The 17,841-nt window shown below is 43.8% G+C and overlaps 1 protein-coding gene across 1 annotated transcript; it reads right to left on the reverse strand.

The window, feature by feature from the left end:
• Positions 1–5,312: 5,312 nt before the first annotated feature.
• Positions 5,313–16,208, reverse strand: CNTF (ciliary neurotrophic factor). Its single transcript, XM_079967725.1, has 2 exons — positions 12,505–16,208; positions 5,313–10,972 (listed from the first exon to the last, which is right to left on the reverse strand). The coding sequence occupies exons 1-2, from the start codon at positions 12,616–12,618 to the stop codon at positions 10,484–10,486; spliced, it is 603 nt and encodes a 200-aa protein (XP_079823851.1). The 5' UTR covers positions 12,619–16,208; the 3' UTR covers positions 5,313–10,483.
• Positions 16,209–17,841: the final 1,633 nt, after the last annotated feature.

Consider the following 17,841-nt stretch of genomic DNA (forward strand, 5'->3'; position numbering starts at 1 on the left):
CCCCCCCCCAGCTATGCTCATGCTCCTCTTTACTCCCCTGCAGCCCCAAAATCTGGTTGAGGGTTGTGGGGGGAGGGGCCACCTGGAGCAAATTTTGGGGGGCATGCGAAGAGAGAACGGGGACATTCTGATGCTCAAGCAGAATGCCACCCATGTAGAATTAGTCTTTAAGGTGCCACAAGCCCCAACCTATATTAGGGATGCTGAAATTAATTATTGAGAGCTTCAAGACAAATATGCTGGAGTGCATTATAGAATACCCTTCCCCAAGGAGCTGGACTTTGAGGAGTCATTACTTCTATATCCAACCCTTATCCAAGGAATTTAGGTAAGCAAACATGCTGTCATCTCTTATCCTCACGACACCTCATTTGGTAGATTATTAGACTGAGAGAAAAGCCCTCTTTCGTAGTTCTTCTCCTGCCCTCCCCCCATCACCACATGAGCTAGACAACAGCAATGAGTGCATTAACCCTGCTTGGTCTGTCATGTCATCCTTGTCCCCTCTTCCACCCCACCCCACTCCTGTCGCTAGCTTCAACACTTTCTAGGGCCTGGGAGGGGGACTTCTGCAAAGGGGATCCTATTGAAAGAGCCAGTGTGGTGTATTGGCTAACATATTGGACTATGACCTGAGTTCGAATCCCCACTCAGCCATGAAGCTCGCTGGGTGACCTTGGGCCAAGTCACTGCCTCTCAGCCTAACCTGCCTCACAGGGTTGTTGTGCCGATAAAAGCGGAGAGGGGAGAATCATGTGCATCACCTTGTGATCTTTGGAGGAAAAGGTAGTATATAAATTCAATCTGTGAATTAAATACTGTACTTGTGTCATCATACGACTCGCTGTGCAATGGAAAATTCTATTACACAGTGACCTTAACACAGGTAGAGAAGTGCCCCTCACTCGGAGAGGTTTCCATTCCAACACGTGGATGGAGCAACCAAAAACAGAGTCCGAGGCTACAATCCTATGCATACACACCTGGGAGTAAAATGCATTGAACACAGTGGGATTTGTATCTGAATAAATATGGCATCACAGCAGGAACACAGAAAGCTGCCTCATATGGAGCCAGATCATTGGCCCATCTCCGTGTCGCCTACACTGACTGACAATGGCTGCCCAGAATTTTCAGTGCGCTCTCATCATAGCTGTCAATGTTTCCCTTTTTTAAAGGGAAATTCCCTTATTCTGAATAGGATTCCTTGCAAGAAAAGGGAAAAGTTGACAGCTATGGCTCTCAGCTGCCACTGAAGGTGCCAGGGATGGAACCAGGGACCTTCTTCTGCATGCCTCTGCTCAGCTACTGCACTGCTGCCCTTTCTCCTGCCTCGGGATTGGGCTGGAAATTGTACTTGTACAGACAAGCTTGCAGTTTCGTACACTGCCGAGAATAAACCTGCTCCTGTCCTACTCAGACTGCAGAGTAAGGATGCATGAGCTGCCCTCTCATCCTATTAGAGGACAGGAAGATTGCACAACGGTGGAGCAGACAATGTACAGGCACATGACCCTTTTGACGAGTCAGCACACGTCGAGTCACTCCTCGTGGCAGCTGCTCTTGCTCCAGATGAAGCAGCTGCTCGCCGCCTTCACCAGGAGCCAAAGTCACGGTGGGGCGGGGCTTCCGATGGGAACTTTTCAGAATTCAGTTCAAAACACATTTGTTTGCAATCTGATCTTCCTGTGTTGCGCTGCCAAGCACTGCATCATGGACAAAACTGCAGTGCCCCCTCCTTTTCTCTCCCCACCCTGGAATCTACACTCTTTGGGGGCAGAGATGTATCTTTTTTGCCCATATAACTCTGTTAAGCACCATCCACACTAATGACACTAACCAAACAATAATCTCTCTTGTTCTTACTGAGTTAATACCCAAGATCAAAAGGGGGGCATGTGATTGTACCTCAGTGTGTATTAGAAAACCACTGTAAACTCAGCCAGCCTTCTCCTGAAGTACTGGGCACCTTACTGGAGAATTGTCTGAAATAAATACTTATGTCTCATATTTTTAAAAGTTTTTCCCCAAAGGGCAGATCCACATTATTCACCACACATTTAAAGGACATTACTCCACCCCAGCACCTGCAAATCCTGTGAAGTGTAGTTTAAGGGTGCAGAGAATTGTAGTTCTGTGAGGGGTAAAATACAGGTCCCAGGATCCTTGGGGGGAAACCAAGGAAGTTGTACCTTGGAAGTTGAAGGAATCCATGCTGGAAGTCCTTTCGACTTCCAAAACATTTGAAAACCAATTTGCGGCTTCTAATTGGCTGCAGGAAGCTCCTGCAGCCAATCAGAAGCTGCAGAAGCCCCGTCGGAGGTTCGGGTTTCAAAGGAATGTTCACAAACCAGAACAATCACTTCTGGGTTTGCGGTGTTCGGGAGCCAAAATGTCTGAGTTCCAGGGCGTTCGGGATCCAAGGTACGACTGTACTTTAAATGAGCACTGAAAGTGTATATTATTTACACTCAAAAGTACTTTAGGGGGAATGGCAAGAGCCCATTTTATAGAAACACAGGACAACACAAAAGATCAGAATACAGCTTGACAACAATATGAGAGTTTCCCATTAAACGCTGAGCAAACTGCCAGGCATGGCAACTGCAGGAAAAGGGACAAGTATGGAAGGAATGTAGTGTAAAAGATTTTAACTCCACAGTGGTCCTTTTTCCAAATTCTATATGAAGAACAGAAGCAAAACCATGCTGAACCGCTCTCCCTAACGGGGGCTTTGGTGCCCAAGACTGGTCTGCTAGTTTTGATACCTCTGTGGGCACCTAGGTTTGCCTATTCATAAAATGGGGAGTTGGTGACTAAATTGGTAATCTGTAATCAAACAACAAAAAGAAAATATAACCTATTTCTTGTACATCGGACAAGAGAGCTGTGTCTCACATAATGGTTGTGTTAAGAACATGACGTAAGATGAGCCAGCAGGATCAGGCCAATGGCCCATCCAGTCCAGCAGCTCTCTGTCTACCTGTGATTTCCCGCAGCTGCTACCCAAAGGGATAATGTGTTGTTTGGCCAGGCAGGCACCAGCGCCATCAGAGGGAGAAATGAAAGGCAACTGAGAGTGATGTTTTGAAGGTCATCCTGTAAGCAGGATTCAAGCACCAAGATGAATAGAAAAGAGCCAGTTTAATTAAGTCAGACTCTTACCATGGGAACATTCCCAAGCTAATCAGGTCTGAACTAATGCTATGTTATTTTCGAAAATTGCCAAGTTCACCAATGGGAGATTTCTTTCATTGGTTTACCGCAAGTCTCAGGAAGCTTTATTGAACACTTGGTTCAGCCTCAGTGTTTATTCCGCTCAGTTTCAAATCAGTCATGGGTTTCACACTCTGGTTACTAAAGAGAGAGGGAGGGAGATGGAAGGAGACAGTGTCACTTACAGCGTGACCAGGAGTCAATACATAAACCACAAGCTCTCAAGTTTCGCTGTGCATTGTCGGCTCTGACTCAAGGGGCTGGTTTTGAGGCATTATGCTGCCCCACAGAAAGTTGACTGGAGAAAAGTTCACAGTATACAGCAGGTTGTCCCCCCCCCCAATACTTCCCTGAACTCCTAACCCCTAAGAACAGGGGCCAGCAAACTTTTTCAGCAAGGGGCCGGTCTACTGTCCCTCAGACCTTGTGGGGGGCCAGACTATATTTTTTTTTGGGGGGGGGGATGAATGAATTCCTATGCCCCACAAAAAGCACACATTCTACTCATGTAAAAACACCAGGCAGGCCCCACAAATAACCCAGAGATGCATTTTAAATAAAAGGACACATTTTACTCATGTAAAAACACGCTGATTCCCGGACCATCTGCAGGCTGGATTTAGACGGTGATTGGGTCGGATCCAGCCCCCGGGCCTTAGTTTGCCTACCCATGCCTAAGAACAATGACAGGGTGCAGCTTTAACATATTTCTTCCTCCTCCCCTCTCTTGGCCATGTACAATGCATGTGCCCCACAGCAAGATGTTATAAATACTCACCCTTCACATTTTATTCCCACACCTCCACGGTGTGGATCCACTGATGTTCACTGCCTTGAGCAGTCAGTTTTCAGAATGGAAAGGTGGTGAAAATCTCATAGGGAAATGGTGATTTAGTTTATTATTACTACAGCTCAAGGTGGTGTAATGCTTCTCCCCCTCTTCATTTTATCATCGCAGTCATCACAGCTACTTGGAGATTTCAAAGCTGCTCTCCCAAGTCCTAGTATGACACTAAGAAGTGTTCTGGAGTATATTATCGCCATCATTAATATACAGTGGTACCTTGGTTCTCAAACTTAATCCGCTCTGGAAGTCCATTCCAAAACCAAAGCATTCCAAACCAAGGCGTGCTTTCCCATAGAAAGTAATGCAAAATGGATGAATCCATTCCAGGCTTTTAAAAACAACCCCTAAAACAGCAATATAACATGAATTTTACTATCTAACGAGACCATTTATCCATAACATGAAAGCAATAAACAATGTACTGCAGTCACACAATCAATCAATCAGTAGCTGAACTGGGTTCCACAGAGTCACAAAAACAAAACAAAAAAGCTGCAAAAACAAAAACACAAAATAACTAGCAAAAACATATAGACCTCAGCATGGCACTCAAAACAGAAGTGTGACACTCAAATCAGAAGCATAACACTAAAAACAGAGCACATTCAGCTTCCAAAAAAGTTCGCAAACCAGAATACTTACTTCTGGGTTTGCAGTGTTTGGGTTCCAAGTTGTTTGAGTACCAAGGTGTTTGAGAACCAAGGTACCACTGTACTGTTATTCATCCACAGGGTTTAGCTTCCAGTTGACTCCCCCCTTATTTAGCCAACAACAACTGGAAGGAATAACTTGTACTGCAAGCTCTCAGCCCCAAATCTACCTGTCCAGCCTCCCAAAAGAATGCCCACATGAGAAACTGCACTATAGGACATGTGATCTTGTCTTCTCTTCCATCCTATGACTCACTATGAGGGCAACCAAGCTGATTCAGAAATGTTGATAATTGGGAGCAGGAGTTGTGACTGGAGATAAAATCCTGAGCAATGAGATTCCTTGGTTATGCTTGGGATTGGAACAAAGCACCCAGGAAATACCGGCCCAGAGTGCTGCTGTTTTACGATGGGCAAAATTCCACAGGCCGAAGAGGCTAATTTGTGCATTTTCCTATAGCTGAACTCTGCTGGCGGTAAGAAGACTAATTTCTCGACCCAACGCCCACAGAAGATTCATCCTGAAATAGTGGCACAACTTTAAAATGCAGACTATTTGAATAATCACCCCCAATACAAAGAGCAAGAACAGAACAATATCCTGTTAAAAAATAAATCAACTTTATTTAATCAAATTATTTTAACACAATTTGGTGCAATCAGTAATTAGGGCTCTCACACAATTAAACAAATCTTTAATCACATCGGTTTGGTGATTAATCCATTAATTGGTTAAATTTACAAATGGGTAGCATATAGTTAGCATACTTTGTTTATAGATTAGGGTAGGGAGCCTGTGGCTTTCCAAATGTTGCTGAACTACAACTCCCATTCTCCCTGACCATTGGCCATACTGGCTGGGGCTGATGGGAGATGGAGTCAAAAATCATCTGGAGAGCTACAGGTTTTCCCAGCCACCTTTTAGATGATGCATGTACCGGTACTTTAGACACCATGTTCTTAGGAGACGCAGTCTCTCCAGTGTGGGAGAGATGAGGGAAATGCTTCTCCTAAGACTGCACTTGCCATCTGCAGTTTTTCTAATTACCTATATTAAAATGTATGCTCTATAAAATCTGCCCAAGTAACTGTGGGGCATATTTAGTTGATCAAAATTTTCAACCAATTACATATTGCAACCCTCTTAATAATATTATATTCTTTTTCTAGATGCAGAAAGCCTTCTTGCAACGAGTGAGATCACAACTGGGAAGCAACCGTGATATTTTCACTCTGCTTCCAAGTTAGAAAACTCAAAATTTTATTATGAGAGGCATTTCTTCTTAACTGACAATATAAAATAAGGATGCACCTCCGATAATTATAGATTTCATACATTTCTAAAGGTATTTTTTAAAAAAACTTGCAAGAAGAAACATTTCACATTTTAAAATATAGCATAAATATAAATATTCAAGTTAGAAACAGCACAATAGATAAAGGTGACCTCTAGTGGGAGACTGAATTGTGCCTTTCGTATATATTTCACTAATTTCCTCTTTCCATGCAATCCTTGGCAGATCTGATCCAGAGGCTGGGGAGACTCTCTAGAACAGCACAGGAACTTGCACTGGGGAATAGGGAAATTAACAAAAATCTCTTCCCTTGCTAGATCAAGTCACCTTTATGAACAGAAAGTGCCCATCCATTCATACGTAGAATGCTAAGTCTGAATCCTAGTCAATGAAAGAGCACTATTTTCTCTCTATATAAAATAGGTCATAGCCTTCAGAGGAGCTCCTTCAAAATGTGGATTATGGAAATATGAATTGGTCTAACCCAGCCTTCCACAGCCTGGTGCCCTCCAGATGTTTGTGATGGGACTCCTGTTCTCATCATTCCCTGCTAGCATTGCCAAGCCAATGGTCAGGGATGCTGGTGGCAAAATCTGGCAGCATCTGGAGGACATCATATAGGGGAAGGCTAGTCTAACCTCTCCAAGCATTACCTGTCCTTAGACATTCACTCCCCATGTGTGAAAAGCAGAAGCAGCAAAACACCCCACACAACACACCTTCACAGGAAAGAGAAGGGGTCATTTGCCACAAGTGCTGAATTTTACACAGAATCTGGAATTAGAATTTGGGAAATTTTCCTTTATTCAGCGGAAGTCGTATTTGGGAAAGAAAAAAAGCCCAACTTTATTCAGCAGAAGTAGATAGGGTTTTTTAAAGTCCAGTATTCAGAGAATGAAGGGACGCGGGTGGCTCTGTGGGTTAAACCACAGAGCCTAGGACTTGCCGATCAGAAGGTCGGCAGTTCGAATCCCCGCAACGGGGTGAGCTCCCGTTGCTCGGTCCCTGCTCCTGCCAACCTAGCAGTTTGAAAGCACATCAAAGTGCAAGTAGATAAATAGGTACCGCTCCGGCAGGAAGGTAAACGGCGTTTCCGTGTGCTGCTCTGGTTTGCCAGAAGTGGCTTAGTCATCTGGCCACATGACCCGGAAGCTGTATGCCGGCTCCTTCGGCCAATAAAGTGAGATGAGCGCCCCAACCCCAGAGTCAGTCACGACTGGACCTAATGGTCAGGGGTCCCTTTACCTTTACCTTTATTCAGAGAATGAGCTTCTGTGTGACCTGGCTCTCCTTCATAACCTTCCCAGCCCAATCCTGAGTATGTATAAACAGAAGTAAATCCTACTGATTTAATGGCGATCATTCCCTAGAAAGAATGCAAAGGACTCTAGTCACGTTCCCCTTCCCACAGACATTCTGTTGCTCTTCCCCTTATTTGTCTCTTTCCTTCTGTCACCAAAGTACTCCAGATGCAACAAAAGACTCCTATCAGTTAAGCTGGTTAAATATATGAGTTGTATCTATGAGTGGCAGTCAATGCCAGTCTCACTTGGAGTAGACTCACTGAAGTTAACAGACATGGACAACTTAGGTTCATTAATTTAAATGGATCTACTCTGAATAGTACTTATAATCCGGCATCTTTTTAGTCAGAGAGCAAAATTTGGATTAATTTGGTGCAGAATCCCAGGTCGCTAGCACAAGCCATGTAACACAGACCCTCTCCATCACCAAACCTGTTTTAATTTGAGAGATGGATTGAAAAACCCGTCCCTTTACCATCTCCTTTGTGCAGTAAACAAACACTCTGTTCTTTTATAATTGCCCTAAATCATCTGGCATAAACTCTTCCCCACCAATTAAAAGTGTCTTCGACCCAAACAACAACTCATTCTAGCCACTTTTAGTTTCGTTCTTCTGAATTAGGCACATTGGACCGAATATTTAACATTTCCTGTTGGGATTTTTTGACACTCTGAAGTTTCCCCGCCCCCTTTCTCTCTCACACACACACATTCAGAGAAGTCACCCTAAGGGTTAAATCATTCATGCCAGTTGCTCCAAGAACATAGAACCAATGCAGATTAAAAATTAAACCCCGCCCTCTCCTTTAGCTCATTTTAAATAGCATTTGGCATAGATTAAAGGATCCACATGAATGATTAGCCAATCTGTACACATTTATATATTAAATCCATTAAAAAAAAAAAAGATTTTGCACCTTCCTCAGAGAAAAAAACAGCAGTTCATTTAAGTGACTAGCTCCACAATCCTATCCGTGTTTACTCAGAAATAATTCCTATGAAGTTCAGTAGGATTCGCTCCTAAGTATTGCAGCCACATAGCTCATTGCCAAGCTGTGCATTTCCAAATTTACTGAGAAGTAAAGCTTAATATGAGGGACGTGGGTGGCGCTGTGGGTAGAACCTCAGCGCCTAGGACTTGCCGATCGCATGGTCGGCGGTTCGAATCCCCGCGGCAGGGTGAGCTCCCGTCGTTCGGTCCCGGCTCCTGCCCACCTAGCAGTTCGAAAGCACCATTAAGTAGATAAATAGGGACCGCTTTATAGCGGGAAGGTAAATGGCGTTTCCGTGTGCTGTGCTGGTGCAGGCTCGCCAGAGCAGCTTCGTCACGCTGGCCACGTGACCCGGAAGTGTCTGCGGACAGCGCTGGCCCCCGGCCTCTTAAGTGAGATGGGTGCACAACCCTAGAGTCTGTCAAGACTGGCCCGTACGGGCAGGGGTACCTTTACCTTTACTTAAAGCTTAATTTGTTCAACATTGTTTACTCCTCTGTCTACTGAGGATTGCAGCCTTATGTAATAAACCTAACCGGTTAGTTTAGCAAAAACAAAATGCCAACTGCTTTGGTCTGAAAGCAGCCATTTCCAGAAAATACTAATCTGCTTTTGTATACAGTCTTTCAACGTCATGGTTAAATATAGTTTCAGTGTCAGTGAGCCTAGAACTATTAAATGGGCCCCTTTCCTGCGTAAATGAAGCACTTGTCCCTGTGCAAAGCATTAGCAAAGCAGGTTCAGTGCAGGAGTTTTCTGGCGCACAAGCAACATTCTCTGTCGACAGCCAGCCTTCCATGGGAAGCAACAGGGTCTTCTGGAGCCTGCTATGAGACTTTTCAAAGAATGCAACAGGGGCACAGGCAATTTTAGACCCTATTCAGACACAGAAACACCACTTCCATAATATCCTCTCATTGAAGTGAATGAATTAGCAATGAATTTGCATTAGTTTGCCTGGCACTTAAAAAAAAAAAAAAAAAAAAAAGCAGCTTGCAGGAGCTCTTATCCCTCCATCCTGTTCCAGTTCATAAGCAGAAGGAAGCATTCCTGGAAAGTGGATTTTACAACTTCTTCTGGTAATGGTAAAACTGAGAACTTGAAAGGGGTGGCTTTAATTCCTTCCAGTTGTTGGACATCACATTTTCATCTTTATTTACTCCAAGTGGCGGAGCTTTGTCAGATCTCCAGGCCAACAAATATTCTTTCCCCAACTGTTAGCCTTTGTGTATCTAGGGCTGGAGGGAGGAATCCGCAGAAGCCGGCTTCCAAAGCAGACTTAACCTGATCTGATCCAGGCGGATCATGACCTGGGTCTGATTGTGATCCACTTTAGAACCCCCATGGTGAACTGAGACAAACTGGACATCAAAGGGTCCATGTACTGTGTCCCTCTCCTGAATGGAAGAATCTTTATTCCAGTGGAGGATTCTGAAAGGGGGGAGGGAGCTGAAAGGGGGTTGGGAGCTGATTTTGCAAATTCCCTTTTTCTACTGTAGTCTCCTGTGCTACCTTATCACACTTTTCTAAAAGGTCCAATCCTCTTGAGCAGATCTGGGGGCAACGTAAGGCTGCAGAGGGACACCACTGATTACAGCCAAATAGATGCCTGCGACAAGATGTGAGTTCCCAGATCTGAGCAGGGCTTTGTTATGTACCATGGAATAGAATCATAGAATGACTTACTGTCAAGGCAAACTCAAGTAAAAGTTTGCTCCCCCTCCCAGCACGTGGAAGTCAAAAAGGATTTTGATGCAAACTTCAAACAAACAGTAACAGCAAATAAGACTGCAGGGTTGAGAACGTGGTGGGAAGGGGAAAGAGGAGAGGCTGAAATCCTGTATACCTGCTGGCTGACCTTCCCCAGATTAAATTCCGAGGTTTCTCTAAAGCTACAGATACTGCAACCCACCCTGAATCCTCGGAACAAAGGGCGTGCAAGTCAGCCCCAACCGGCATGTGGTCGCTGAAGTCTCCAAGTCAAAGGTTGTGTGAATCCACACCAAAATTTGAGGATTTCTCAAAAGGAAATAAATACTAACATCTGGAAAGCACTAGTCACTCCTACTCTCTCATCAGAGGGCTGTGATCATACTGTACCAACCCAATACACCACAGCTGAGAGGGAGGTACAGTACGGCCTTTGGAAAGGAAAGACCCTCGACAGAGAAGAGCAGCCTCATTTCTTCTGGGCTTGAGCCAGGCGGCGACTCGAACGTGGGATGGCGCCTGCCTGAACAGACTTGGAGATATGGTGCAGGTCCCGGACAGACCGGACAGTCCATTGGGCAAGCTCCTGCAGTACTTTCATGCCCCTCATTTTCTTCTCAAATGAGCTCTTTCCACCAGCATCTCTGATACTTCCCAACTCTTTGGCTGGTACATTGTGCTCCAGCATCGCCATCAGTTCCTCCAGTTGGTAAGCGAGACCCGAGACCTGGAGCACAACGGACTGGATAGACTCGTGGAAAGCTGTGTCGTCCGGGCTCAAGCTGGACCTTTGCTCTTCCAGGATTTCATCCAGTAATATCTGAAATGCCCAGTAAGCTTTCAGGTTGTCTGCTAGCCGCTCCGCATCTGAAATCTCGCTCCACTGTTCAGTGCCAGCTGTTGGCACGCCGTCAATCGAGTCCAGGTTGAAGTTTTTGTCCAACCCTTGTTTCTCAACCTAGAAGAAAAGAAATCGGAAAGGGAGCAAGTAGGTGGGGAAAATAAAAAGGTTTTCAGAAATTCTGCCCATATTTTTCTCGAGGCAATTGTTACACCACAACTGTTCACCCTGGCATTCCCCTGAACTGGACTTGCGATTTTATTGCTTTATCAAGTTTTTAGGTATTTTAACAGTTATGCTATTTAATTGCTTGTCTTGTTGTATATTTTAATTCAGGACGTTTTAGAGTTATTGTGCACTGTATTTTAACTACTGATTGACTTTATAATTGCAAACTGCTTAGGCAATTTTGGCATGCATGTAATCAGTATATAACTTAATAACTAATAGTTACAGTATACAGTGTGGAAAGTCTGTCGAGGTGTGTAAACCTCATTCAGATATGGATTCCAAAGGTTCTCCAAGAAGAGGATGTTATACATGTAGCCTCCACAAGATGGCGCTATATTATAGGAACCGAGCGGTTCCTATCCTGTTATTTCCACCCCTACCCTGTCCCAGGGCAGGTCTGCTACAAAATAATTAAATTAAGCCCCTGGTTCGAACTCTGTCTTGACTTCTGATAGGGATGGAAAACCTACTTCCTACCATGACAAGCCTGCTCCAAAATATTCCTTCTGGGACAAGTGCTTTGATGGACCACCAAGGTTTGGCAATAGAAATGAGTCCCACACCCCTTCCAGGTCAAAACCAGCTTGTTTTCCTTATTTTTCTTTGATCCCCAATATGTGCCTTAAAATTATTGCATGAGTTATCTGGAGCTATTTGTTCTGCCCTTGCTGTAACAAAGCGCCAGCTGAGTTGTGGGTGGATGGTTCTGCCTGTGGGCAGGGAGTGGACTTGGGAAGATATACGGCCCTTTCTAATTACTTGATTCTGTGCCACAGTGATTCATTTCCCCCTTCATTGTTAAATATATAAAACTACGAAGACTGCTTTCAAAGGGAGTGGAGTGAGGAGGAGCTGACCGGTGCCTTCACATCAAGATTAGATGCCCTCTGTAGGGCTGCATTTACCGAAACACCAGGTAGAGATTAGGGGCTTAACAGTTTCAACTGGAATAAAATTAAATAACCTGAGGCACAGAAGGCTCTAGCTAAGCCCTGATTAGGAAAAACTACCACTTATCTATAATTATGAATCTCACTAGAAATCCAAATTAAAGGCACCCCATACTGGGAGCATTAATATGCCTTATCTGGTAAAAAATGGTCTAATTTGTGAGAGAAGAAAGAGTACAAAGCCCATTATGCTTTCTCAAGGGAAAGGCTCCCCTGGCTCCACACTCAGCTAAGCAACACACCTGATCAGTGCAAAAGCATCACTTTTTCCTTACAGTGGAACAACAAACATTTTGCTCCCTCAGAAAGCTCAATGAAGTTTAAGATCAACAGGGTTCTTTTCCCCTCTGAAATGAAGCCCTGCTTTCAAAATTCAAAGAAAACAGGTGGCCAGAGCTTTTGAGGCTAAGCAAATAAGACATCCGAGCCGCAGAGAGTGGGAAGAAGAATTTCAAAGAAAAGACTCACGTAGGACTCCAGGAGGCTACTGACATCTGAGCGCATCTTCCTCAGCAGATGAACGGTGCGGCGGCAGAGGTCACGGTAGTGGGACATCCCAGGGAGCCGCTCTGATGAAGCCATCACCCAGTTCGGCTGCCCCAGAAGGGACAGCGAGAGCCAAGGCACAGCTCACATAAGGCTGGGTGTCCACAGAAATCCCTTGCTCAGCTCATGCATTCCAGAGGCCAATAGAGAATTCTCCACTTGTTGCATAGCCTGCCCGCTCTCCCGCCCTCTTCCATCCCCCGCGGCCTAGGGAGAAACTGCAAATTCCTGGCAGCAGAGCTTAACTCTCTGAGAGCAACACAGACATTTCACTCACACCCCCAGTTGAGAACCTCCAACCCACTCAGTACAAGATGTTGAGACCAGAGTTGTCTATTCCCTTTTCTGAGGCTTGCTTGTACCCTCCCCTTTCCTTGCATTATTTTTTACCGCTTTTATTTTGATTTGCCCGTGCCGGCTCAATGACCTACTAATCCCTGTAAATTCGATGCCACAAAGCCTAACCATCCATGATAAAAGGCACAAAAGGAAGCCAGTCGCCCTACTGACAGCACCTTTAGCTGGATACTTTCTGCGGCAGCTGTCTAATGCCAATGAACCATTCCCTCAGGCATTATTACCTTGTGTGGTTCTCAATTTTTACCTCCAGCAACTGTCTTCCTTCTACATCTTGTTAAAAGCCCAAATGGAACCAGCAACACAGCAAAGAGTTGTTTTGCATTTGCTTCATTCCCAACATCAAACATTCCCATTCATCGCTGTGCATTTGGACTGGGCTTGTAATGTGAATCCTTTCAGCAAAGCCTAGTCCAATTGGTGCTGCAAATAATGTGGTTTTTATTGGATTGTTAAAATGGAAAATTTAATAAATATTTTTTTTTTAAAAAAATGGTGCTGCAGGGTTGTATACTCCAGCTCCCCGTTTCTTTGCTCAGAACCGTATTTTTATTTAAAAAAACACCAAAGACAACCCGCCATCACCTGACTGACTCAGCTAGGTACATATTTGCCTGGATATGCAACACATTTCCCTGTTAGCTCTACACTTAATGCTGGAGAAGACTGCTAGCACAAAGTGTGTGCCTTATCTTTTGAGAACAAGCTATTGATCCACGTTCCTCTCTTGGTTCTTTCTGCATGGTGCTCCCTACTTTATACAAGGGCATGTGCAAACTGCTTCAGTAATGCACGCTGTTCACATCATCCATGAAAAGAAACTGGGTGTGAGTCAGCATTACACCGGCATGGAAAGCACAGACATGGTCTGCCCCTCTGCACATTTACACCTTCACCGGGGGGGGGGGGGGAGAGAGAATTAAGCATTTCCTCTGATCCACTGCAAATTGCCCCCCTTCCATGTTTTGCAGCAGAAAAGTCGCCATCAGGCTAACATCACACAACGCTGTATGGGAATATGTCATGTGGCTCCAAACAGGCAAACATTCAGTGAAGGTTGCATGCCTTCTTGTTTATCTTTAGGCTTTATGATATGACAAAGTCAACTGAATCCTTAGTAGAAACAGAGCTACAAGGTACCCCCAGTTCAAACTGCATGGAGGCAGGAAATTCTCTACTTCAGACATCTACCAAAATTGCCTGTAAAAAATAAATCTAACCATCTGTCACACAGCATTTTGACAACTTGAGTCTCTGCAAAGCCAGTTTAACTCCTCTCAAAGGTATGGGGACAGCAGCCCGTCCCCCGCCTCAATCTGGGATTCATAGACACTTGGAACTTCATCCACAAATTTACTGAGAATTACAGTACCTCCATTCTCATTACTGCCACCACTTTCAGCTCCAATTGACAAAAGGGGGTCCAGCTAAAATTCCTATGTGGTTCTAATGGTATTTCTCAGTTCTTTGTTTTAGGAAGAGTCTGGATGTTTTTTTCTTTTTTAAAAAAATCTGTTTAGCAGCTTGCTTTGGGGCCTGGCAGGATGCTTCCCTTCTGTGCCTTTGTACACACACACACTATCTCAGATGGCATACAATTGGTATAATGTATTTCAACTGTTAGTTGTTAATACTAGTGATATACAAACAGTAGCAATTCCAAAGTGAAGAAGTCACCAATCAGTATTATGCTGCCTAAGGAACTTGGCTTGAAATGATTACAGCCCTCTCGTTTGACATTTACTTCTAGCCTACTCCTCTCCTGTGAAACTTTCCTAAAGACACTATACAGTATATCCTAATCCGGTTATATCTACCCCATACAACAGGGCTTGCTTCTGTTCAGTGACCTAACCTGCTTAGTACTTGCCTGATAATGCAAATGAGGCCAATAACTTTTTCCCTTCATCAGTCTGTTGCATCCCACACAACTGCTTCCAGAAAATCTTGAAATAGGTGCTAATTAATTCATTTTTCTGTTTTCTATTAAGGGTGACCCACCCACAGACTTATACTTTATTGTGGAAGTAAACAGTAAGGTTTCCCTGACAGAATCCAGTTACACTTTAAATGAACCATAGCTATTCTTCTAGTATCTTTTCAGTGTAAATAATGTAAGGTTATATCTAACGAAGTAGTGCCATTAGCACAAAGACTGCTGGCTGTGTAACAGAAATTACCGTACCCCCTCTCTCCATGCCCCGCTATGTGATCTGCAGATCTCCCAAGTAGATTTGGGGAGGGCACATGAGGGAAAGTTTCACTGCACAACCAGAAATCCTTGCGCTAACTGAATTACTTCATTGGATTCTGCCCATAATCTCTCAGGAATGTGAATGAATCAACCATTTAGGTAGAACCCAACCACATAGATTGGCGTGTGTCCCATCAGTTGGAAACAATCTGGCACCAGGTGGTGTAATTCATATCAAAATTGCTTCATTCGTAGACATTTCAGTGGCATGGGATTGCTCCTGCACTGATGCAGGTGCATGGAAAGCAGCCTCCTTTGTCTTCTCCATATTAGACAGCATGCAATGAGACATGAAGTATTTTATTTTCCCCCTTAAGTATTTATTTTGGTTATGGCTTACCCATCTTAAACACAAGAGATGAAAAACAGTGCCCCTTTTTATTGTTTTATTTATTTTTGTTTACATAACCCTTAATCAACATGGATTTATCACTGCCCTCCCCCGACACCCTGCCCCAAATCTCCATCACTTGGTGGAAATTTTTATATGCAACAAGGCTTTTAAGCAATCAAAGACTTGTCAATTCAATCATCCCTTCCTTTAACACTAAAAAATAGGGGTGTGCCACAATGCAACACAGCTCTGTTGCCACCCAGTGGCTACTACTTCAGGTAGTTCTGCTAAGTATTGCAAATTCTGCTCCCTCTCTGGTAGGAATTTACAATGCTAGTGCAGTTTGCCTCTAGTTCTTCACTATCATCCTGGAAAGCTGCTCCAGGGATTTAGCAGTTCTCCCCCACCCTACAAAGACTCCACCATATTGCCATTGTTCAGAAACTATTTGAAGTAAATGGACCATTTCTAACATACTAAGCTCACCCACATTGAAAAACCCGAGCTTCCTGTTGACATCACTTCTATTGGTGTTCATATAAATGCCGAAGAGAGAATTCATACATATCAGATTAGGAAATAGGCTTATGTTAGCTCTTTTTTCGGTGGTGTTGGGGTGCAGGATGCACACCATCTCTCACACTGACAGGAAGGGGATCCAATGCTTACACAGCCAAGGTGAGTTTACAGAGAAAACTACAAACTGCTTCCAGAGTGGGTCAGTATCAAATTAGTTACTGTAAACTATCCCATATTACAGAGGAAAGGAGATTATATAGCTTCAGCTCCCAGCACCATGCTTCCTTCCCATGGGAAAAAGCTTATAAGAAGAAAATATAAATAGTTTATTGCAAGTATTATAATAGGTGATTGAAGCAAAACTGCATGCGTATGGTGGGAGACACATTAAGGGGAAGCAGCAGGAACAGTTTATGTCAAGGCAAATGGTTTCAGTTCATAAATCTAGACCAGAAGTTATTCACCCCAGAGTGCAAGGAGCTGACCTGGTTAAACACAAGACAATGTTTCTTTGACAAAATCATACACAGACACACAGACACACACACCAACAGAGGGGAAAAAAGATCAACAGAGCTGTCTAGGAAAGGTAAGTAATAAGCTGATGGGCAACTCAAGCTGAGAATGAACTTCAAGTAGTTTGGCAACTACCTACCTACAGCAAAAGTTAACAGCCCCTACAACACTGAAAAAGAGCCTATGATGTGTTTTTGCTGGTACAGCAGTGAAATTCCTTATACTGTAGAAAAGAGGACAGCCCCTTCAGCAGTATACAGAAGAAGCTCTCAACTTCAAATACCTTTCTGGTGTCAACCCTAATCACAGGATACATAGCTTCATGTCAAGCCTGTAAAACACACAGCCTAAAGCCACATGCAGCACCCCAGCTACACACTGCAGCCTAGCAGGTTGTTGACAACCCTCCAACCAGTCTGCAGAAATGGAAGGAACACAAGTTGGTAAATAAAACCCTGGCAGACAGCAATAGTTTGCATCATTTTAGTGCCCCATGGAAATACCCGGTTGATGCTTAGCTTCCAACTCAATAAAGGAGCTTCATTTATACATCTCTCCAGATACTCAAAACTGTGGCTGGGAAAGATGCTAGCTAGTGCTATCCAGAGTAATTTGGAACTACATGAGGTAGAACTACAGTATAGACTGAAAAACCTATTTCTATAACCACTGATTTAAAAGAGGGCAGCAACATTACCAAACCAAAAAAATCAGGATCATGCCTAAGATAATTCCTCATTCTCGGTTCCTGTTAATATGAATACACTAGGCCAGTAAAACAGAAAAGTAGGTTCAATGGAATACTTTGTCACCACAAGCTGTCGGGTAACAGTCAAAAGCTCATGCAAATTATATCCCAAGTAAATTTTTGAGGTGTCAGTTGCTTTTCTAAGCTCTCCACAAAATGCTAGACTATTGCACTCCTTAGTGATACCCCAGTCACCAAGTATGACAGAAGCAAGAGGATATGCACCTATGTGAAAATGCTGGCTATATGGCCAAGGAGGTCTGGAGCTGCCACCACTCAATGTCAGTGTTGCATCTAAATAGGTTTTTAAAGACTGGGTCCAAGCATCTTTGGACAGTCAATCTATTCAGCAGTCTATATATAACACATCCTCAAAAACAGGCTTTTTCTTAATGGCATTATCTTACCAAACTAGAGAAATGCAAAACTAATAATGCAACCTAAGTGAGCAAAGTGTTAGGAAAGCTGGGGGAGAGATTAATGGCTGACGCAGGACAAAGCTTCGAAGTGGGTATTACTTCTTCACAAATA

The sequence above is a fragment of the Podarcis cretensis genome, assembly GCF_951804945.1.
Source record: "Podarcis cretensis genome assembly, chromosome: 1".
In the NCBI taxonomy this organism is placed as follows: Eukaryota; Metazoa; Chordata; class Lepidosauria; order Squamata; family Lacertidae; genus Podarcis; species Podarcis cretensis.

What these genes read in the sequence shown, in the direction of transcription:
- CNTF (XM_079967725.1), bottom strand. Translation starts at nt 12,618, where the DNA reads ATGGCTTCATCAGAGCGGCTCCCTGGGATGTCCCACTACCGTGACCTC. An exon ending in GTAGCCTCCTGGAGTCCTAC is followed by an intron (nt 10,973 to 12,504) that starts GTGAGTCTTTTC and finishes CTTTTCTTCTAG; the next exon opens with GTTGAGAAACAAGGGTTGGA.